The sequence below is a fragment of the Spermophilus citellus genome, assembly GCF_964194105.1.
Source record: "Spermophilus citellus genome assembly, chromosome: 17".
Classification (NCBI taxonomy): Eukaryota; Metazoa; Chordata; class Mammalia; order Rodentia; family Sciuridae; genus Spermophilus; species Spermophilus citellus.
In genome coordinates, this window is record NC_138199.1 from 77730804 (window position 1) to 77752799 (window position 21996).

General features: G+C 53.2%; 2 protein-coding genes across 3 annotated transcripts; both read right to left on the reverse strand.

The window, feature by feature from the left end:
* Nucleotides 1-3293: 3293 nt before the first annotated feature.
* ARHGDIA (Rho GDP dissociation inhibitor alpha) lies at nt 3294-7060 on the reverse strand. Of its 2 annotated transcripts, none has more exons than XM_081270784.1 (6): nt 6922-7060; nt 5520-5737; nt 5262-5345; nt 4959-5035; nt 4819-4882; nt 3294-4590 (listed from the first exon to the last, which is right to left on the reverse strand). In XM_081270784.1, the coding sequence occupies exons 2-6, from the start codon at nt 5707-5709 to the stop codon at nt 4391-4393; spliced, it is 615 nt and encodes a 204-aa protein (XP_081126910.1). In that variant the 5' UTR covers nt 5710-5737; nt 6922-7060; the 3' UTR covers nt 3294-4390. The 2 variants fall into 2 exon arrangements, with proteins under 2 accessions (XP_081126910.1, XP_081126911.1); XM_081270785.1 differs by having other exon boundaries at nt 5520-5717; nt 6922-7041.
* An 11752-nt stretch (nt 7061-18812) lies between these two features.
* On the reverse strand, nt 18813-21984 carry ALYREF (Aly/REF export factor). The gene is made up of 6 exons (XM_081270795.1): nt 21715-21984; nt 21309-21440; nt 20176-20323; nt 19510-19573; nt 19230-19404; nt 18813-19113 (listed from the first exon to the last, which is right to left on the reverse strand). The coding sequence occupies exons 1-6, from the start codon at nt 21949-21951 to the stop codon at nt 19099-19101; spliced, it is 771 nt and encodes a 256-aa protein (XP_081126921.1). The 5' UTR covers nt 21952-21984; the 3' UTR covers nt 18813-19098.
* Nucleotides 21985-21996: the final 12 nt, after the last annotated feature.

Here is a 21996-nt window from a genome sequence, read left to right on the forward strand (position 1 = left end):
CACTTGGAGTGAGTTCCTTTCCTTCAAGACTCAGTGCTACCTTCATGTAGCTCATACCTGTAACTGCTGCGACTCTGGAAGCCGAAACCCGTATTGCAAGATGGAGGCCAGCATGGGTCTTTCCCAGGTTCCCAGGTGTGACATTTCAGGCCTGGCGGACTATGAACCAGTGTGGCGCCCCAGTTCAACAGGATTGACCAGGTGCTTGTCCACTGAATTGCAGCTCTTCATAATGCCTCTGTGGGATGATGACTGCTTCAGATTGGATGAACTGGTCTATTTTTGTGCTTGCCTTGACTTGTTTTACAAACCAAGATTTGGGGCCCAAGACAAAAGACTTGAGTTTAGATTTCCTAACTATGGAGGTTAGTATTTTGTCCACTGATGGGAAGTGAAGGGATTTAAGGTACTGTTGTGTGGATTATCTCGTGATGGTTTGAAGGCATCTTAGTTCCAGAACATAAACTATGAAGAAGAAATGTGCACATCTACATCACCAGAAGCAAGCAGAGGCCACTGCAGGTGCACAGATCAGACAAGGATCAAAGTAGCTGTGGTAGTCTAAGGTTGGCTCTGGGCCTACAGTGGCTTGTGCCAAGGGCAGTTGAACACACTTCAGTTTGGGGAACTGCCCAGCCAGAGTAGCAGAGGGCAGGGCTGCGGTTCTGTGGCTTAGGTGGCTGTGGCTAAGCTGATGTTCTGTGAAAATCAGGGCACGCAGCAGCACTCCCCCCCATGTGATCATGCTGCCATGGCTACCCTGGCAGCTAGCTGTTGCTTGTCCTTCCTGAATCAGCCTTCTCCAACTTAAGCAGGTACAGCAAAGTTGGTTCTTATGAGCCCCGCAGGAGGCCTGAGACACCCCTGGGCACCCACAGTGCGTTCTACTTCCCTGGATGTAGGCCACCCTGTCTGAATACCTGTGGGCCTCAGCCCAGAGCAGAGGGCTGATGAGATGGGTCACTCATCCTGTGCTCAGGCCTTCAAGGAGTGTGTCCTTGGGGTCGGCCTTACCTGGGGCAGTGACTGGCCATCATAGGTGCTTCTGGACATCTTCCAGGGAGTGTCACGTTCAGAGTATGTTACCTGTTAAACATGGTTTCCTGCTGAGTCAACATGTTTTGATTAATATTACCCTCTCTGGATACAGTGGTGCACACCTGTAATCCAGAGACTTAGGAACCTGAAGTAGGTGATGGCAAGTTCCAGGCCAGCCTGGGCAATTTAGTGAGACCTGATCTCAAAATCAGAAGGGTTGTGAGGTAGCTGAGTGGTCAGTGCTCTTGGGCTTAATTCCCAGTACTGAGGGGGAAAAGCTACTTTCAACACCTCCTCCCTGGCTTTTTGTGTGTGTGTGTGTGTGTGTGTGTGTGTGTGTGTGTATGTGTTACTGGTGAGTGAATTAAGGGCCTTGTATATGCTGGGCAAGCACTCTGCTACTAAGCTGAGTTACATTCCTAGCCTCAAATATACGTGCATGCACAAGGCCCTGGTTTTAATCCCCAGCGCTACCAAAAAAAAAAAAAGCGTTCTTAGAACACAGCTTCCTTTAGCCTGCGCCTGCTATCCTGATGGATGTGTAAAGGGGTGACCAGCAAGTTCATGGGCGGGCACCTAGAGGGCTGCTGACTGCAGGTTTTTGCTGTATTAGGCTTCTGTGCCAGTTCTGAGACAGGCGTGCGGCAGAGAGCAGGGCAGTGGTGGTAAATCAGTACCTGGCGATTGCTTGGTCACATCCAGATCCTGACCTCAGCTGGCACCAGTTACGGCCTCTTAACAGAAGAAGGGCCTGTCTGCGGATGAGGAGGTGGAAGCTTGGGGATTTCTGGGGTCTGTGGATAAAGGGAGGTGAGAAGAGGGCATGGGTTGTGGAGCTGGGAGGCTAGCCTTGGAGCAGCATCAAGCTGTACAACAGGTCAGGGTGGGACCAGGAGGATCAGGTTAGACTTGGAACCGGAGAGACACGTCATGTACCTTCTGCAAGTGCAACTTTGTTATCGTCCCCCAGGAGCTAGAACAAAGTCTTGGCTGTTGGCCATGTGCCTGTACAACTTGGCACTCAGGGTCTGAGTTCACCTGTCTAACAAGCTTGGAAAATCCCAGAGCAAAAAGATCAAGCCTCTTGGCCTGATGTGAGCCTCAGAAGTCCTTGCCCAATAAACAACTGCTGACAATGAGATGGAACCTTTTAAGGAGGAGCTGGAGAGGTGTGAGCCCAAGTGCCCAAGACTGCTGCCTAGGCGCCCATTCCTTCTGAGCTGAGATGGTCAGCCCGGTGGTGAACCCTCAGGGCACTGCCTCCCCCCCCCCCTCAACTCAGCTGGATCAGAACCCGTTCTGAGACTGGGTAAGGTCTTTCCTGGTCTGGCTGGGCCAGCTGCTACAGTTCCCTGCTGTTGGTAGGCCATCCTGCTGAGGGCCAGCTCCAGGTCAGTTCTGGCTCTCACATGAGCCTAGCAAGGATGACCAAGGTGGCTAGCAGCCTGAGGTGGGTCTCAGTGGGCATCTCCTGGACTAACTGGCAACAAGCTCCTGGCAAGGATCCCTGACTGCTCAGCACCAACACTAATGTGGGTCCACGGAGGCAGGGTCAGATGGCTCTGTGGCAGCAGCTGCCTAAGCAAGAATCTGCCTCTCTTGAGCAGCACAGACCCAGAGGACAGGTTTCAAAGCTGGCATCAGGCCAAGGGAAGTTTCTGAAGTGATTCCTGCCACTGGTGGTTGGTCTGCCCCTATCTGTCCAGGACAGGTGCATGGAATGAGATCAATCTGCAGGCCAGGGCATCCCAGCAGCTCTCCTGCTGTGTGGTGGTGCCCTCAATCCCATGTAGGCCCTTCCATCTCAGAGGACCCTGACTACAATGGGGGATTGACATCCTGCACCAGCCTCAGCCACATCTGGCAGGCCCACACAGGGTCTCTCTGGGGTTCTTGTGTTCCCCTTCAGCAGAACTGAACATTTCCTGAGATGCCTGGGCTGTGTGTGCCATGTGAGCAACACATGGGGCCTCAGTGGATAATGGAGGGGAAACTACCACTATGTTAGCAAAATAGGTGGTGGACTACCCACCACTCAGCTTTCTTAGAGGTTCTGCATTTATGGTGCTTGGTGATAGAAAGGGAATCCTGTGTTTCTCACCAGAGTTAGCAGCTGTGTCCCCACAGGGTTGGGAATGGTGGACCTCAACACCTAACGGGATTGTGACCCAATCCCAGAGGGGGCCTCTGCTTCACCTCCCTGCTAGGATCACAAAATCTCCTCAACCCCAGGCAACCCCAAGCAGCAAATCCAGTCTCCTTCAAGGGTGTTTATTTCCCGGTTGGAAGAGAAGCAGGGCAGGCTCCTCTGCCTGTCGAAGCCTGGGCCTGGCAGACACCACATGGGGACAGGGAGGGGAGGCACAGGAGACAGCTCCCAACAGTTGTGTACGCTTGGTCCCGCTTTTGTCCTGGCTGGGTCCAAGGAGGGCCTGCCCAGGATGGTGGCACTGAGAGCCGGGGCAGAGGCAGCAGGCAAGCCAGCCCAGAGGACGGCACAAATGGAGGCAATAAATACTGACAGGCCAGGCACAAGGTTCCAGGCCACAGGGCCCAGGTGGGACAAGTAAGGCTCTGCCGCTGGCTTTATCCCTCAAGGGCTCTGAGCAGTGCCTCCTGGATCAGAGAAGGCAGAGGTGTGAACATACCTGCCTCCCAGATGGGGCTGGAGGCATGGAGTTTGGCAATTTGGCCCTCCCCAAGCTGCTGGCACCACCTCAAACCCTAGCCCAGAGAGGGGAAGGGGCTTCCTAGGCCCTGGCAGGCTGGGCAGTAGCACACCCCAGGCCTCCCCGGGTCACCAAGATCACAAACAGGGCAGGGACAGGGGAGACCACATGCTCATGCAGACAGGGGGAGTTAAGAGTTAGTGAAGGCCCCCCAGTACACGTTCCACATGTTAAGGCATCATGGTTAGACGGTGACTGACGGCAATGGATGAAGTGGCCAGGGAGTGGTGGGGCAGAGGCCAGCTGGCAGGGGCTTGCACTATGTACCCCAGTTCAACTGGGCAGAGACAAAGTGGGCTGAGCACCTGGACAGTGCTCCACTCCCTAAAAGCCAGAATCTGGGGTAGGACGGGCAGAAAGAACCTGGCAAGACACAGAGGGGACAGTAGCCTGGGCTGGATGCCCCCCCACCCCTGCACAGGCAGAAGCAGCAACATGACACTAGAGACCATAAGGGCCTGCAGGCGGGAGGGTGGGAGAGGGAGGGTTGAGGAGCTTCCTGTGGGACAGGTGGGATGGTGGCAGGGAAGGGGCCCTGTCAGCATTTTGGTTTGGGATGGGGAGGGGAGTGGGGTGGGACACATCCGTCTGTCCGTCTGCCCTGCCTGCCTCCTGGCAGGGGCTCAGTCCTTCCACTCCTTTTTAATGGTGAGATTCCACTCCCATGACAGATGGTCAGTCTTGTCGTCATCTGTAAAGCGGGACTTGATGTTGTAACTGCCCCGAGCCAGCATGCCCTTCGGTGCTTCCTCCATGGGCGTCAGGAACTCATACTCCTCTGCCCTGGGTCCATAGCTCCCCACCATGTAGTCAGTTTTGTCAACTGCAGAACACAAGAAAGGGTACAGTCACCAGTGAGAATGGCCCTCTGGGGAAGACCACAGCTGCCCGCTCTTACATGCCCCGCCAAGTCTTGGGGATTGATCCCAGGGGCACTGAGCTACACCCCCAGATCTTTTTAAAATATTCTGAGGCAGGGCCTTGCTAAGTTTCTGAGGCTGGCCTCAAACTTGGTAACTCTGAGCACCACCACACCTGGCCCCTTACTCACTCTTGACACCTTTCCTGTATGTGTGCTGGATGTACTTCATGCCTGACACGATCTCTCTGTTCACCTGTAGGAACCCAGGGTGAGGTCAGCCAGGTTCTCCAGCCATACAACCCCAGTGCCTCCCCAAGTCCTGGCCTTACCCTGAAGGAAATTTTTATCCGATATTCCACACCCTCCTTCAGCACAAAGGACTGCTTCTTGAAACTCTCCAGATCACCTGTGTTGGGGAAGAGGCTCAGCTGACTGTCCAGCTCCCTCACCCCCACCCCACCCCTTCCCATCTCCTCCCCCTAACACAAAGCAAAACCTCCAAGAGCACCTCGCTGCACTTCCTGCATGCCCCACCAGAGGGCCCCTGTGCTACAGGAAATTATTTTTAGGGGCAGCAGCAGGGTGCCAGCCAGCCCCACCCAGGGACCTCAGTGTCCCCTTCCCCCTCTCACCTGTCAGGTCCAGCTCCAGGGGGCCTGGCGCAGTGCTACACACCAGGGTAAGGCGAGTCACGATGACGTTGGGAACATTGGGGTCTGGGGAAAGAGAGCAAGTTGGAGCCCCACTCCCACCCACTAGGTCTTCCTCCTTCAGCAGACAGACAGGCAGTGGAGTGGAGCAGAGGCTTAAGCAGAGTGACAGGTGTCCTTGCAGGAGAGCTGCTGCTCTGATGGGCCCCCACTCTGTCCCTACTCCAACGGGCTACTCACCAGCAGAGACAGCCACCCGGCCCAGCAGGGCTTCCTTGTACTTGCGCAGGCTCTCATCATCCTTGTCCAGCTCCTGGATCTCCTGGATGCTCTTCTGGGCCGGGGGTTTGTAGTTCACTGAATGTTCGTCTTCCTCATTCTCAGCTGCAATCTGGGCCAGCTGCTCAGCTGTGGGTTCCTGTTCTGCCATGCTCACCTCTAGATTGGGTATGGGACACCTGTGGGTAGGCAGGATTATGACAGCCTGGACAGTTCCAGGCCTCAGAGTGCAGGAAGCAGGACAAGAAGGGGTGGCTGGTGAGTCTGAATAGCAGGGGCAGCTCCCTCAGACTCACCAGCCACCTGCCCCTCCGGCCTCAGGGGAGGCATTCTGAAAGGACTCCACTCCAAGTAGGAGACTAAATGGGAACGCAGCCTGCTCCTCGCGGAGATAAAGGCACATCTTTCCTTCCCCAACAGAGGCACCGAACCCAGACCCAAACTGGAGGGCCAACACTAAACCCCTACTGTCTGCTGTGCCTCTAAGTTCCAGGCCCTCACCCAAGGGATCCCTACTGAGCCCTGGGGCTGAGAGCCCTGAAGAGGGAAGCTCCCTGTCGGAGCCACGTGCAGGCAGACGTGCTGTGCTACAGCTCGGATGTCCGGGCCCTCCGGATCTCACAGGTCCCAAGAGGCACGAGGTCGTCCCCATTCGTGGCTACAACTTGGGACTGCTGCAGGATCGGTCTTCTCAGGACCCTCGGACAAGTGGAGCAGCCGCCTAGGGCGGCGCCAACCAAGCACCGACAGCGCTGTCGCAGGCGAGCCTCCTTTGGCCTGGCCACCGATCAGCCCCCAGGGGCTCTAAGAACATCCGGAATCCCGCTCGGCAATCTCCGAGGCGGTACGGAGGGGTCGGGGCGCAGCCCGCCGGGCGCGGCCAGCGCCTCCCTCCTCGGGCCCAGGGAGGGGCCTAAACGCGGGAATATAGGGCCGTGGGGACTGGCGAGGCGGGGGTGGCCCGTGAGCCCATCCACGCCACCGCTTCCCGCAAGCGCGCTGCCGGACGCCGCCCCAACGTGGCCGCAGGCGATAGCATCCCTGGGCGCGGCCCGCGCTTCCGCAGGGCTTGCAATCCGGGCCGGGGCGGGGCGGGGCGCGGCCTGGCGTCGGGAGCTGGCGGCAGGCGCCCACCCCGGAGGCCCGGAGTGCAGCCCTGGGGGCGCCCCCACCCCAGCCTCCGCGCCGCGGCTCGAAAAGAGGCGCCCGCACAGGCGGGGCCTGCGCAGCACCCCCGGCCCGCCCCGCCCGCCGGGAGGCCGCCGCCGCCGCACTGCCGCCGCCCCCGAGACCCTGCGCGGGCCAGGCGGCGGCACAAAGGCAGCCCCTCCCCTCGCCGCGCCGCGCGCCGCCGGCCACTCACCGGAGGCTCGACCGCCGCGCTAGCGCTCCCTCCCGCAGCAAATGACGAACGTCGTCGGCCGCCCGCCGCCCGGACGGCTACTTCCGGGGTCACGCGACTTCCGCTCTCGCGGGCGAGGCCGGCGCGCGTGCGCAGAAGGCTGTGCGCCCGCCATCTTGCGTCGGCTTCGCGTCCCGCGTGGGTGGTGTCGGTGGAGAGCAGCACTTTCCCGCCCTGCCCGGGTCGCCTTGAATGGGCGCGAACCTGCGCTCAGGGCCCGCATCCTCGGCCCGTTCTGTGCCTTGGCTGCGGTGCCCGCGACTCTGTCCCTTTGTCCCACGCCCACCTAGGGTCAGCTGGAGGGAATCGGCCCTCCCTTTTTAGGTACCGCGTGAACTCGGGCACTCCGTCACGGAGCCGCCCCCCAGCCCTGTTTCTGTGATTGTAGAGTCGGCCTCGGTGAGCTGCCTGGCCTCCGCCTCCCGGGCCGCGGGCATGGCCGGCCTGGCCCCGCGTCGCGGGGTCCGGCCCCCTGGAGGCCGCGCAGCACCTCTGGGCTCGGGTCTCCCAGCGGCCACGGCGCGCGACTGCGTGTTCTGCTCGGAAAGGACGCTGGCGCGGGTGGCCTCGCTTCCCGCCCCGACGTCGGGTGCGCGGCTGCCGCTTCGCGGCCAGGTGCCGTGGAGCCACCGCCCAGAGCCTCTGCGCGCGTCTGTCCCTCAGGGCGGCCTGTGGGCGTCCCGTCGGCGGGTCTCCGACCTTGGCCTTCGCAGGAGACCCGGTCCTCCCGAGGACTGCCTCCTGCACCCCAGGCTTGTGGGCCCGGGGCAGCAGCGACGCCCCTGCCCTGCTCTGCTGGCCACAGGCCTGCCGCTGTGCGGCAGCCTGAAAGCACGGCGCTGTCCACCTGTGAATGTCAGCAGTGTTTTTTTTGTTTTTGTTTTTGTTTTTTTTTAGGCGCGGGTCCGGGGATGGAGCTCGGGGCCACTCAGCCTCAGAGCTCCATCCCCGGGACAGGGTCTCCCTGAGTGGCTAAGCGCCTCTCCCTTGCTGAGGCTGGCTTTGGACTGGCGATCCTCCTGCCTCAGCCTGCATTTTTATTCCTAATGGGAAGGGCCCTGGCCGATCTTCGCCTGCTTCAGGTGTCTGCTGCTCTGTGACAAACCATTCCAAATAGCGGGGGTTCTGTTTTTGTTTTGTTTTGTCTTTTTACTACTTGAATGCGTTACCGCTGATATATACCCAGCGCCCGCGCATGCTAGGCAAGTGCTCTACCGCTCAGCCCCAGCCCACCCCAGGCTTTTTTTTTTTTTTTTAATAATTTATTTTTTAGTTTTCGGTGGACACAACATCTTTATTTGCCGCAGTCTGGCTGGGCACCAGATCGGGAGGTCAGGAGCCCCTTTTAGGTTCAAACAGGATCCACCGGCACTCCACGCGCACTCCCGGGGAAACTCTCAGCTCTCTCTGGGCTCCCAAAAGTAGCCGGCGCTGGAGGCAGCAGGAGCCGCCCTATTGCCTGACTTCAGGGGTCTATATAGAACTGAATACACAGCCTGTTTCAATCCAGCATCGTCCAGTCACAGCAGTTATACACAGAGCTTAACTTAATTATCATCTTAATGGCTCGCTGGTGTCACCTCTCAACCACTCCTTCTGGCAATGCCAGGCTCCATCCTGACTCGGCTGTGGCTCTCAACATTTATTTTATGTGGTGTTGAGGATCCAATCCAGCGTCCTGCGCATGCCAGGCAAGCCCGCTACCGCTTGAGCCACATCCCCAGCACCCCCAGCCCTTTTTATTTATTTTGAGGCAGGGTCTCTCTAAGTTGCCTAGGCTGGCCTCACCTGGGGTCCGCTTGCCTGTGCCTCAAAGTAGCTGGGGTTACACACATTACTCCCAGTTTGGAGTTTTTTACAGAACAGGTACCTGGTTTAGCGATCAAAAATATTTACAAAAATCTTAAATGTCTGGTCAATATTTCCTTGGTTGTATTGTGAATCTTTTTCTACTCTTTTTCTTTTCCCTTTTCTTCTTTCTTTGGTATTGGAGATTGAACCCATGGGAAGTGTACCACTGAGCTACATACCTAGTCTTTTTTTTTTTTTTTTTTTGAAACAGGCTAAATTGCCCAGGCTGGCCTTCAACTTGCAATCTTCCTGCCTCAGCCTTCCAAATAGCTCAGATTTAGCTTGTGTGCCAGACACTATTTCTTTCTTGTTTATTTTTAGTTCATTTGATTTTTATTTTTGTAGTTGTAAATGGACAGAATGCCTTTATTTTGTTTACTTTTATGTGGTGCTGAGGATCAAACCCCATGCCTCTCGCATGCCACTAGACAAGTGCTCCACCACTGAGACAGCCTCATTTGTTGTTTTTCAGGCTCTTTTTTTCTTCTTGGAACTGGAATTAAACCCATGGGTGGTCTACCACTGAGTCACTTCCCCAGCCCCCACCCCCTTTTATACTTTTATTTATTTTTTAAAAAATTTTTGTAGTTGTAGGGCTGGAGTTGTGGCTCAGCGGTAGAGCACTTGCCTAGCATGTGCAAGGTGCTGGGTTCGGTCCTCAGCATTACATAAAAATAAATAAAGGTATTGTGATACCAGCTACAACTAAAAAAAAAAAAAAATCAAAAATTTTTTTGTAGTTGTAGATACAATGCCTTTGTTTATTTTTATTTGGTGCTGAGAATCAAACCCAGTGTCTTGACACATGCTAGGCAAGCACTCTGCCACTGAGCTACAGCCCCAGCCCCTTTATTTATTTTTATGGGGTGCTGAGGATGGAACCCAGTGCTTCACATGTGTTAGGCAAATGCTCTGCCACTAAGCTACAGCCCCATGCCTTCCCTGCCTCCAACCCTTTTTATTTTGAGTCTGGCTAAATTGCTCAGGGTCTTGCTAAATTGCTGAGGCTGCCCTTCAACTTGCCTCCTGAGCTGCTGGGATTACAGGTGTGCAACATCATGCTGGCCTGTGTTGGGGATTGAACCCAGTGCCTCATGCAGGCCAGGCAAGCGGTTACCACTGAGCCACAACCCCATCCCAGAATTTCTAAGATTGTAGGGCTGGGGATTTAGCTTAGTGGTAGAACACTTGCATACACAAAACCCTGGATTTGATCCCCAGCGCTGAGAGCCATAAACTGCAGTGCAGTTGGCTGTGATGTCTCCTGATGAGGAGGCTCAGTACTGCCTTACTGAACAGGAGCTGAGACTGAGTAGCTTACAGACAACAGACATGTACTTAATTCTCCAGGATCTGCAGGCTGGAAGTGGAGATCAGGCACTGGCAGGTTTGGTGTCAGGTACAGACTGCTTCCTTCCCCAAGGCAAGGATTCACTTACTCCCAAAGGCCCCACCTAGAAGTACTGCCACCTGGGGAGCTGTGAATCCAACACTGGAGTTCTGGGAGGACAGGTTCCAAGCACTAAGGCCCCCTTTTGCTCCTCCTAATGTGAGAGGATCAGTCTGTTGGCGGTGTCTGCAGCCTTGAGTTGAAACCCTCACTTGGCATGGTGTTTCCTTGTAAGGGGCGAGGCTGGTTTTGAAGAAGGGAGAGAGACTGAATGCAGAAAACAGGAGCTGCTGCTCTCAACCAGGCTGTGGGATTCACACCACACCTGGGCATGTCTGGCTGGCTCAGTGATGTCCCCCTTCAGGGATGCATCCTGAGGGAATGGCCTTGGAGGAAAAGAACGGTTTCATCAAGAATGTTTACTGCAACTTGCAATCTTTCTGCCTCAGCCTTCCAAATAGCTCAGATCTAGGGCTAGGGATGTGGCTCAGTGGTAGAGCACTTGCCTTGCAGGTGGGAGGCACTGGGTTCAAGACTCAGCACCACATAAAAAATAAATTAATAAAGATATTGTGTGTCCATCTACAACTAAAAAAAATATTTTAAAAAAATGTTTACTGCAGTATTTTTGTTTTGCTACCCTAGGGTTGAGGAGGTCTCTTCACAGGCAGAGACCTCTGTTCCACAGAAAACTGTGATAGCAGTGGTGGCCCATGCCTGTAATCTGAGCAGCTTGGGAGGCTGAGGCAGGAGGATCACAAGTACAAAGCCAGCCTCAGCAACTGACACCCTGCCTCAAAAATAAAACATGGGCTGGGGATGTGGTTCAGTGGTTAAGCAGCACTGGGTTCAATTCCTAGTGCAAAAAAAAAAAAGGACAAGTCAGGTTTTAGCAAAGAGTTTTACTACCAAGTGAAAGATGAAATGGGCATGGTGGTACACACTTGTTATCCCAGTGGCCCTGGAGGTTGAGACAGAAAGATGGCAAGTTTGAAGTCAGCCTGGGCAAAATAAAAAGGGCTGGGATGTAGCTCAGTGGTAAAGTACCCCTGGGTTCAATCCCCAGTACTGTACAAACAAAAAAAGAAACATTCTCAGAGCAGAATGTGTGTTATCTGGAGAGTAAGAAGCATCATGGGGAACTAGAGGTTTTCTTTTATTTACCTATTTGTGGCATCGGGGATCAAACCCAGAACCTTGGGCACACTAGGTAAGTCCAACACCTCATTTTTGTATAAAAAATGTTAAAAACAAGGGGGTGGGGCTGTGGCTCAAGCAGTAGCGCGCTCGCCTGGCATGTGTGCGGCCCGGGGTCGATCCTCAGCACCACATACAAACAAAGATGTGTGTCCGCCGAGAACTGAAAAATATTAAAAAAAAAATTCTCTTTATAAAAAAAATAAATAAAAACAAGGGGGCTGGAGTTGTAGCTCAGTGGTAGACTGCTTGCCTTGCATGTGAGGCAATGGGTTTGATCCTCTGCACCACATTAAAAATATAATAAAAGTATCGTATCCATCTACAACTAAAAAAATATATATTTAAAAAATGTTGGGGGTGGGCAAAGGAAAAGACAGTGGAATGAGATGGATATCGTTACCCTGGGCACATGTGTGACCGCACAGTGTGACTCTACTTCATGCACAACCAGAGAAACAAAAAATTCTGCTCCATTTGTGTACAATGAATCGAAGAGCTTTCTACTGTCATGTATAGCTGATTAGAACTCATAAATAAATAAAAATTTAAAAATATTGTTAACAAGGAGGATCTGGGGTTATGTGATAGAGCACTCACCTAGCACAGAGAGGCACTGGGTTCAATCCTCGGCACCAGGGCTGGGGATGTGGCTCAAGCGGTAGCACGCTCGCCTGGCATGCGTGCGGCCCGGGTTCGATCCTCAGCACCACATACCAACAAAGATGTTGTGTCCGCCGAGAACTAAAAAATAAATATTAAAAATTCTCTCTCTCTCTCTCTCTCCTCTCTCACTCTCTCTTTAAAAAAAAAAAAAATCCTCGGCACCACATTAAAATGAATAAGTGAAAAAAAAGGTAGTGGGTCCATCTACAACTAAAAAAAAAAAAAGTCAACAAGGAATAGGGCTGAATGGCTGAGTGGTAGAGCATTTGTTTGCATTATGTGAAGCCTTAGCTTCAATCCCCAGTACTAGAAAAAGAACTAAGTAATGGATATGAAAACAGTGCTCAGCGACACACACCACTAAACCCCAGTAACAAAGAGGCTAAGGCAGGAAGACTGCAAGTTCAAGACCAGCCTAAGCAATTGAACTTGGCATGTGATTTAGATAAAAGCACTACCCCTCTTCAGTACTGAGGACTGAAACCAGGCCCTAAACAACAAGCCTTTGCTGAACTACATCCCCAGTCCCTTTTTCTTTTGTTTTTTTTTTAAGTTTTTTTTCTTTTTTAAAGAGAGGAGAGAGAGAGAGAATTTTTAATATTTATTTTTTAGTTTTCAGCGGACACAACATCCTTGTTTGTATGTGGTGCTGAGGATCGAACCCGGGCCGCACGCATGCCAGGCGAGCGCGCTACCGCTTGAGCCACATCCCCAGTCCCTTTTTCTTTAGAGAGAGTGTCTTGCTACATTGCCCAGCTGTCCTGGAACTGCCCCAACCTCAAGTCTCTGGGATTACAGGTGATTACATATGAACCACGACAGACACGCCTCACTGTACAAACCACAGGCAGCTGGAGGGCGAGAAGCACTCACCTAGGTTACACTGGACAGCAGTACTTTGGACCCCATGAGGCCAAACGCAGGAGCGCTAACCTGCCAATACTGTGGTTGAAAGTGCCCCTCACAGGGGTTTAGGCACACCAGAAACTGAAATTGTGTAAGTAAATGGCGTGCACCAAGAGCCAGGCTTCTGCGTCACAGGGAGAAAATGCAGATAAGAAAAGGGCAGGGCAGGAGTGCCCTGTGGCACTGGGGTGGTCAGACACCTGTAGGAACTCGTGGCTTTCCAAAAATGTCTACATCCAGCTAGATATCCACAGAAATCAATCCAGCAGTAGGTAGGTGTGTTTTAGCACACACTTCTTGTGCTGTGCCCTGAGGGCCAGAAGTAGCAAACACGGCCAGTGCTGAAATCCTGGTTGATAAATGCCAGTCTCCATGGGAAAGCACCAGGGCTCTTTGGAGAAGTTGTGACTTCAGGTGTGGGGTTTCTCAAGATGTCTGAAGTGCTTAGTGAAGGCAATGAGCATGTCCGAACGGCACAGGCCACCTCAAAGAGCACTCCTGCGCAGAGAAAGTCACTGGAGCAACGGCGTCCATCCTGACCTGACAACCACCTAAATAAACACTGGAGAAGGAGTGCTGTCGCTTATGCAAGAATTCCAATTAGTAAGTGTCAAAGGATGTGGAAAATATAAAAAGCCATGACAGTTGCTTCCAAGATCCAACAGATGCTAAAATTAGTGGGGAAAAAATGAAGAAAAACATATTCACCTAAATATCTCAAGATACTTATGGTGCCAGGCATAAAGGCACATACCTATAATCCTAGTGACTCAGTAGGCTGAGGCGGGAAGACCACAGGTTCCAGGCCAGCCTGAGGAACTTAGCAAGGCCCTGTCTCAGAGTAAAAAATAAAAAGGGCTCAGTGGTAAAGCACCCCTGGGATCAATCCCTAGTATCTAAATAAATAAATCTCACAGAAGGATTTTGGGATAAAGTTTCCTGTCTACATTCTTCTCTCGATTCACTCAGAAAACATGGAGAACTGCAGCAAATCATCATCAGGGGAGTCTAGGTAGAGTTATACAGGAATTCTTTTCAACGAATACAAACACCAAAATTACACAGTAGCTTTTCAAACATTCAGTTAAATAAACAAGCTGACATTAACAGAAGGATTGAAGAGAAATGCTAGATCACAGCCCCGACCCTTTTTGAGATGGGGTATAGTTAAGTTGCTCAGTTGGCCTTGAACTTGGGCCCTCCTGCCTCGGCCTCCCAAGTAGTTAATAAGCATGCACCTTATTTTTTTTTTTTTTAAGATACTCTTTTTTTTTTTTTTTTTTTTTTTTTTTTAGAGAGAGAGAGAGAGAGGAGAGAGAGAATTTTTAATATTTATTTTTTAGTTCTCGGCGGACACAACATCTTTGTTGGTATGTGGTGCTGAGGATCGAACCCGGGCCGCACGCATGCCAGGCGAGCGTGCTACCGCTTGAGCCACATCCCCAGCCCACCTTATTTTTTTTTTAACATTTATTTTTTAGTTATAGGTGGACACAAAAATCTTTATTTTATTTTATTTTTATAGAACTTGGTGCCTCATGCATGATAGGCGAGCGCTCTACCTCTGAGCCACAACCCCAGCCCCGAGATACATATTTCTATTAAATTTAACAACACTGAACTTTCTGATACTGTGATAAAATACTTGAGACAAGCAATGTAGTCAAAGAAAAGTTTATTTTGGCTTCCAGTTTCAGTCCATGAGCTGTTGGCAGCTTGTTTGGGTGTATGGCAGCATAGTTTAAGATGGCAGCCAAGAAGTGAAAGAGGCCAGGGTCTCAATATCCCTTTCAAGGGCATGCTTCCAAAAACCTAACTTCCAAATGCCCTTCAGCCTATAAGGTCCTACCAGCAGCTAACAGCACAACAGACTGGAGTACAGGCATTCATCACATTCAAGAACATCAGTTGTTTCTAGGACCACAGGTGAAGGCCGCCAGGCCTGGTAACAAATCAGTATTTGAATCTATTTTGTTGCATGGATTAATGCCAAAAGTCAGTGTTCTCAAGTGAAATCCTCCAAGTTTCCCAGGAAAGAAAGTCTTTCTGTGATAACTTCTATCTTATCCAGACACGAAAAGGATTGCCAGGCATGGTGGAGCACACCTATAAACCCAGCAACTCAAGGATTGCAAATTCATAGCCAGCCTCAGCAACTTAGTAAGGCCCTTTCTCAAAATAAAAAGGGCTGAGAACATAGCTCAGTGGTAAACTCCTGGGTTTAATCCCCAATCCCCCCATCCCAACAAAATAAACTTAAAGACTTGGTGAGTAGCACAGTGGCAGTACCCTGGCCTGGTGTACATGGATCCATGGGCTCAATTCCCAGGGCTGGGGACAGAGCTCAGTGATGGAGTGCCATCTAACACGGATGGCCCTGGTCCGCTGGCCATGAGTGAAACTCTGGCCCTCCACTCACTGGCTCATCCCCTAGCTGGTGTCCTCACATTAATGCCTCAGGTCACCTACACCGCCCCCACACTGGGATCTTGGGCTGTTCCTACCCTTCCTTGGTGTGTGCTATTCTCTGCCTCTGCCAGTGAGCTTCACCTCCACTGTCCAAGCGTTCACAACTCCACGCTGCAAGGTTTTCCTCCATGGCCTCACTGGATACCCTGTGTCTGTACTCCACTTCCTTTCATCATTTTTTTAGGGTAACAGATTGAACCCAAGTGCACTCAACCACTGAGCACATCCCCAGCCCATTTTATTTTTTGAGACAGGATCTTGCTAAGTTGCTTAGGGCCTCACTAAGTTGCTGGGAGTATGGGAGTGTACCACCCTGCTCAGCAATCCTATTTTTGTTTTTAGATGTTGATGAACTTTTTACTTGTTTATATGTGATGCTGAAGAATCGAACCCAGTGCCTCACACATGCTAGACAAGTGCTGTACCACTGAGCTACGGCCCCAGCCCTCCTCTCTTTTCTCCACTAGAATGTACTAGAGTTCTGTTAAAAGATTACGTATTTTGTTCAGTGCTTTTATCCCTGCAACGGGTGCACACATTTTTGTTGGGTGAGTTAATAAACTTCATTTTCTTTAAGTTCTAAAGTGAAAAGATCATATCACTAGATTCTTGAAAAGAGGAGAAAACTACATAGAACATTGAATAGAGAACAAGGCACAGGCCAGGGCCTCAACAGACATCTGACAGCTGTGCGGCTTGCTAAGGAGCGCGCTGTTCCGTCTACCTTGACCTCTGCACCTCCACTCCCCTACTTCTTCTGTCACCATCATACCTATCATTACTGTGTTTTGTTTCCTACTTAAACCATCAGTTTGCTGAAAGCTAGAACAAAACTTACTAACTTACAAGATGACCCCACTGCAAGGTATAAATAGCAAGACAAATTATTACAATGGTGTCTGCATATAGCAACCAAACCACTGAATCACTGAACCCAGCGCCTGAGGTCAGGTTAGGTCTAATAGGATTCGAACTCCACAAAGGGAGGAGGACTCCTTCTCAATGCATAGATCTGGCGGGCCTTTGCTCCACTCCTCCTGCTTCCAACAGAGAGCCACCTCCCCAAGCATGGAGCTGACGTCAGCACTGGGTGCTGTGAGCTAACCTGGGAAGAGCTCTGAAACCTGGACTTGCTGCTTCTCCCCACTGCTGACCTTTCCTTCCTTCAGCACATCTGATAGCTCAGCCCCCCTCTTGCCCTTCCTGAGTCACATGCCCTCCTTTGAGCCGATCACTCTAGTTTCTCATGCAGACCACAGGGCTACAAAAGGAACTGGGTTGCCCCAGGCACCTGAAGGGCTCTGGCAGCCAACCAAACATCTGCAGCTCATGGTCTGAGGGAGGAGCATAGAGGAGAAAAAGCTGCAGAACATCAAGTCTCAAGTCATCCTTTCCTCAAACACTCTTGGGGTCAGTGGTTCCCTCCCCCCTCTCTAGGCAGGAAACTGAGGCACCAGCCTCCAGAGGACCTGAACTACAGCATGTGCATTCCGCAGAAGAGCCTCTATCTTCTTCCCTGAAAAATATCCAGACTAAATGGCTCAGAGGACAAATGAGGTCTTCCCTGTGGTGCCCACTGGGAACAAAGGTCTACTTCAGAAAGTAGGTGACCCAGCTCTTTTGCTTATCACTTACAGGAAGCCAGGTGGCCTCCAGATTGGCCACACTAGCAACACTAATTACAAATGGCCAGGCTTGCCACCCACATTCCACTGTCCCCACAGCAGACATTAGCCACTGCTCCTGTGATGTGACCCCATTTCCATCTCTTCCAACACCTTCCTCTGAGCCACCTCCACTTGCCAGCTACCAAACCAAAGATGTCCAACTCAAAGTAGCATTCTCATACAAGACACCTGGGTGCCTCTGCCCTACCTCCCACGTGTGTGACATAGCCAATTCGTGACTGCCACCTTCAGCCTGCTCCTTTCTGAGGCCTTCTCCCCGTTGACACCTACCTACTGCACCTCACAACACATCATTCTGGTGTTCCTTCCTCCCAAGAAGGTCACAGCCCCTAATTCTCCTCGTTCCTCCCTGTGAGGTACACCTACCAAGTGCTTCCTCTGCTTGCTAGGGTATGGCTCCAACACTCAGGACCAGTCGAGGCCACCTTCTCAGGGACAGCCTCCGTCCCACTGCATGGACTGCCTTGCCTCTGATTGACTCCTCTGCTCTGGCAACTAGAGTCAGACATGCAGCAGTCCTTTCCCCTACTGGACGAGCTGCCTCAGAGAGCCAGAATGAGTCACCTTGTTTGTTAATAGTAGTGGCCCTTCCTGGCACAGAGAAAGGCTGTTCAGATGGCAGCCACTGATTTTTATGTAGGGTCACTGTAACTGACACACTCTCTCCTGCATGACTTGAGTCAGACCAAACTCGGAAGCAGAGCTGGTCTGGAGCATGTGCCCAGTGGAACCTACTGTCTGCAGAGAGCGCCGTCAGTTCCCCTGAGTGAATTCCCTCTCCAGCCTCAGTCTCCACAATACTCACACACCAGCAGCGTCCTCCCAGCAGGGTAAGATCTAAAGCTCTTATCTCCATGTCCAACCCACTCTCAAAACAGTATCACCAACTAAATTGATATCAAGCTGCCCCTGTTGCCCTGCCCCCTCTGGCATAGAGGTTAGGTTCTGCCTTCACTTCCACTACCTACTTTATCACTATCAAATACAGCCAGCTCTCCAATGTCCTGGTCAGCCAACCGAGGATGCAGACATCCAGGAAGACTGGGTACGCTGAGACACACAGAACCCTTCCCTACCACTACAGGAAAACAGGCAATAACAGAACATGTGCCTTGCACCAGGCATAAGGAGCCAGAGACAACTTAGAAGTCTATGGGAAAGTGTGCACAGGACCTGACCTATGCACACACCAAGCTGCTGTACGAGAAGGACTCAAACACCCCTAGATTTGATTATCTGCACAACTGTACAAAATTAAGGGGAAAATGTACGTCCTATTCATGAAGAGTTGGAACCACACAGAAGAATCAGAACCTCAGAGCCCAGGTTTCCCCGATACAGTGCAGAGAAGGGAAAGGATAGCCCAACAGCCTGTCATGGGAGACCTCTAGACACTGCACAGATGACCCACCCACCCTTGACCTTGTGGCAGAGGCAGAGAGAACAGGCAGCTCTAGGGAAGGGGCCACTGCGCCTCTGGTGTCCTCCCACCTACTGAATCAGAAAGTAAAGAGTTAGGAAAGGTGGGGAAGGGGACAGGAGAGTGGCAGCCACCACCTTCAAAGCATAGTTCCAACCCCATGCCAGGTGCCACAGATGGCTCTACTCTCCCCTCCCACAGGGCAGACACCCAGCGCTGCCAGGCAAGGGCTGTAGCAGCGGGATGGACCAGACACTTCCAGGTCTACACACGTTTCTATTTTATTATGGCAAAGGTGAAAAACGTCACCTTCTCCACAACAGCAACCAGTAAAATTTATCCCAAAAATAACTTGGTACAAAACAGGTCTGTTTCAGAATTAAAAAAAAAAAAAAAAAGGAAAGAAAAAACCTTTACATGAGTTTTTAAATCCTATTTTAAAACATAAAAGAAACAAATCCGTCATTGGCTGCACAGCCCAGCACCCCCTCCCACCAGGGAGCAGGGACGAGACGTCTGGGTCCTGTTCCACACACGGTTTGCCCGGCTGTTTAACTGGTGTCCATCTGAAACAGAGGGAGGAGGTTCACTCAGGAGGCCCTGGCCTCGGCCCATTCCTAGCTTTGCTAGCCCCAAAGGACTCACTCCCCCACTGTGGCTTTGGTGGCCTACTGGGACTCACCCTTGCATTATAGGCATCCAGCTGCGCGTCCAGCTCTTCTGCAGAGAGCTGCTGCTTTGAGTTCCTGCCGGTACCTCTGCCTCTTCCCCGGCTACCTCCACGGGTTCCTCTCCTGGTGCCACCACCACCAAAGCCTCCAGAGCCACGGTTTCTAGTCATACCACCTCTGTTTATGCTGGCGAGGAAAAGAGAACTCAATGACCGAGCTGGAAAGCCTTGAGGGGAACATGACCACACAACAAAGCTGATCTCCACAGACCCCAGAGACCATGGAACTCACCTCTGTACAGGTCTCCGCTGTGTGTCAATCTGTGATGTGACAAGCTGGATGTTCATGGGGCGGCCTGTGGCAAAGAACATAAGAAGGCTCACTCCAGAGGCTCTGAAGCCAGCCCAGGGGGCACCATACCCTGGTCTCCATGCAAGCTCTGGAAAGGGCCTTTGTGCGTCTCCAATGCCCCCAACAAGGGAAATGGCCTGGAGAGTCTGGTGGGAGAACAACAAATTGGCAACAACAACAACAACCCCACCAACACCTCCTCACTCCTTCTCAGTCCAGGCTAGGTGGGCTGTTTGCTCAGATGTCCAGGGTGCTCATGGGTGGACAGGTGTGGGTGACCTGACGGAAGAAGAACAGGTACCTTTGTCTTTACGACTACAGCCCCGCACTCAGGTGTACTATGGCGGTTCTGAGAAGGCTTCACAGAAGTGAATCTTCCGGAAGGAGCTGAAGGAGGGGAGGGATGTAGCTTGCTGGATGGGGGTTCACAAGAGGTTGGTCCAGATGTGTGGGGCAGCATGAGAGGTGGCAGAATGGAAGAGAGAGACAAAGGGGCAAATGCAAAGTGTCCTCAGCCAGAGGGGCAACCCATATTCCTACAGGGACAGGTGCCAGCCCCAAACTCCACGAGCCCCACAGGCATCCTGGGCCCAGCCCCAGACTCACCATCCAAAGGTACACCATTGTACTGTTTCATAGCCTTCAGGGCATCTGCTTTCCGTTCAAAGTGCACATCTGCTGTCCCTAAACTGCGGCCAGAGCGATCATAGTGCACAGCCGCCTTCTTCAGCGTTCCAAATTCAGCAAAGAGTTCCTAGAAGTCAGAAAGAGCATGTGTTGACAAGGCAGCTGCACTGTGTTCCTCTTCTGGCCCAGGGTCAGTCCCTGCAAGTATGAATGCTTGGGGTACATCCCTGCCAGCCATCTACAAAGAGGATGGGGCAGAGGTAACAGGAACTGAGGGAAGGGATGGGCCAGGAGAAACAGCAACTTTTAAGAGCACCTGAGTCAGGAAATCTCCTGCCCATCTGGGGACCTGACATTTGTACCACCATGCAGATAAAGCAAGTTGCAACGCTCCCTGGTACAAAGATTAAGGCACTCTTTTTCAACAACGGAAAACTTAAAATACACTCAAGGGCTGTTTTACAAAACAGAAAAGGCCAAGAGCAAGGGAAGCTGTCCAACAGACCAGGCTGGCCCAAAGGGCCCACTGCCTCTGGAGCCCTGACCCCAGCCCCCCCCCCCCCCAAGGCAGATTCTGGCTGCTCACCTTTCCCTCTCCTCCTACTCAAGCCTGCCTCAAAGACTGAGGTCAAGCACGCCATGGAAACTGCCCTGACCTCAGGCAGGCTGGGAGTTGGAGAGGGAACCCAGAGTGTGGGGCTGCTCCGGCCGCAGGCACACAGCAGGGAAGTGGAGTTCACCAAAAGCGGTTTCCAGTGGATGCCAGAAACCACCTTAAAAAAAGTGTTGAGACACTGTGAGTGCTCACTGGCCTTGCTCCGTCCCCATGGCAAGGTCACACGGTCGGGCTCCGGGGCCCGGCACCCTGCCCCAGCCATCACCAACACTGCCTCTTGAGCAGAAAAAACACGGAGCCACCTATTCGTTCCGCAGTGCTGGGGACTGCAGTGGGGCCCGGCACACGCCGGCGAGCACGCCGCCACGGGCCACGTCCCGGTCCCAGACCACTTTAAATGACTTTGAGGTCCGATCAAAAAGGGAACAAGCCTCGTCCCCCAGAGACGGGCCTGGGGACCGTGCTGCTGACAAGACCGCGAGCGGCGGGCTCCTACCTGGATGTCGGCGTCTGACACTCCGAAGTCCAGGTTGGACACCAGCAGCTTGCCCCCCGTCTCCACGCCGGCACCGCCCCCGAAGCCGCTGTCGAACAGGTCGTGCTGCCACTTGTCGGGAAGCTGCTTCGGCTGAAGGGAAAGCGCAAGCGGAACAGCCCGTGAGCCTCGCCGCGGACCCCTGGCCCGCTCCGCCAGCCGGCCCTCCCGCGCCAGCCCGCGGGGCCGCTCGCTCGCCTTCCCGCCGCCGCCGCCACGAGGGCCCGGCGGGATCGCACAAAGCGGCGGAAGAACCCCCGCCTCGGGGCCGGGCCTCGCGGCGCGACCTCGTCCCCGCCCACCGCTCCGCGGACGGTGCCCGCGCCTGCCAGGCCGCCCGCTCGCGCCCGCGCGGCCCCACACTCACCCTGCTGTAGGGCGCCGGCCGGTTCCTGCCGCCGCCGCCCGCAGCGCCGCGGGCGATGGCCGGCCGGTTCCGCATGAGTCCGCCGCCTCGATTCACCCGCGCGGCGGCCTGCGCCCCGCCTCCACGGCCGCCCTGGGAGCCGGCCCTGCCGCGGCCCCGGCCCCCGCCGCGGCCGCCTCGCTGGCTCCGGTTCAGCTTAATGATGTCGTCCAGAGACATGTCCATTTTGTCGGCCATGGCGGGCGCGGAATCGGGCCTCAGCTCGAGCCCGCGCGTCAGCAC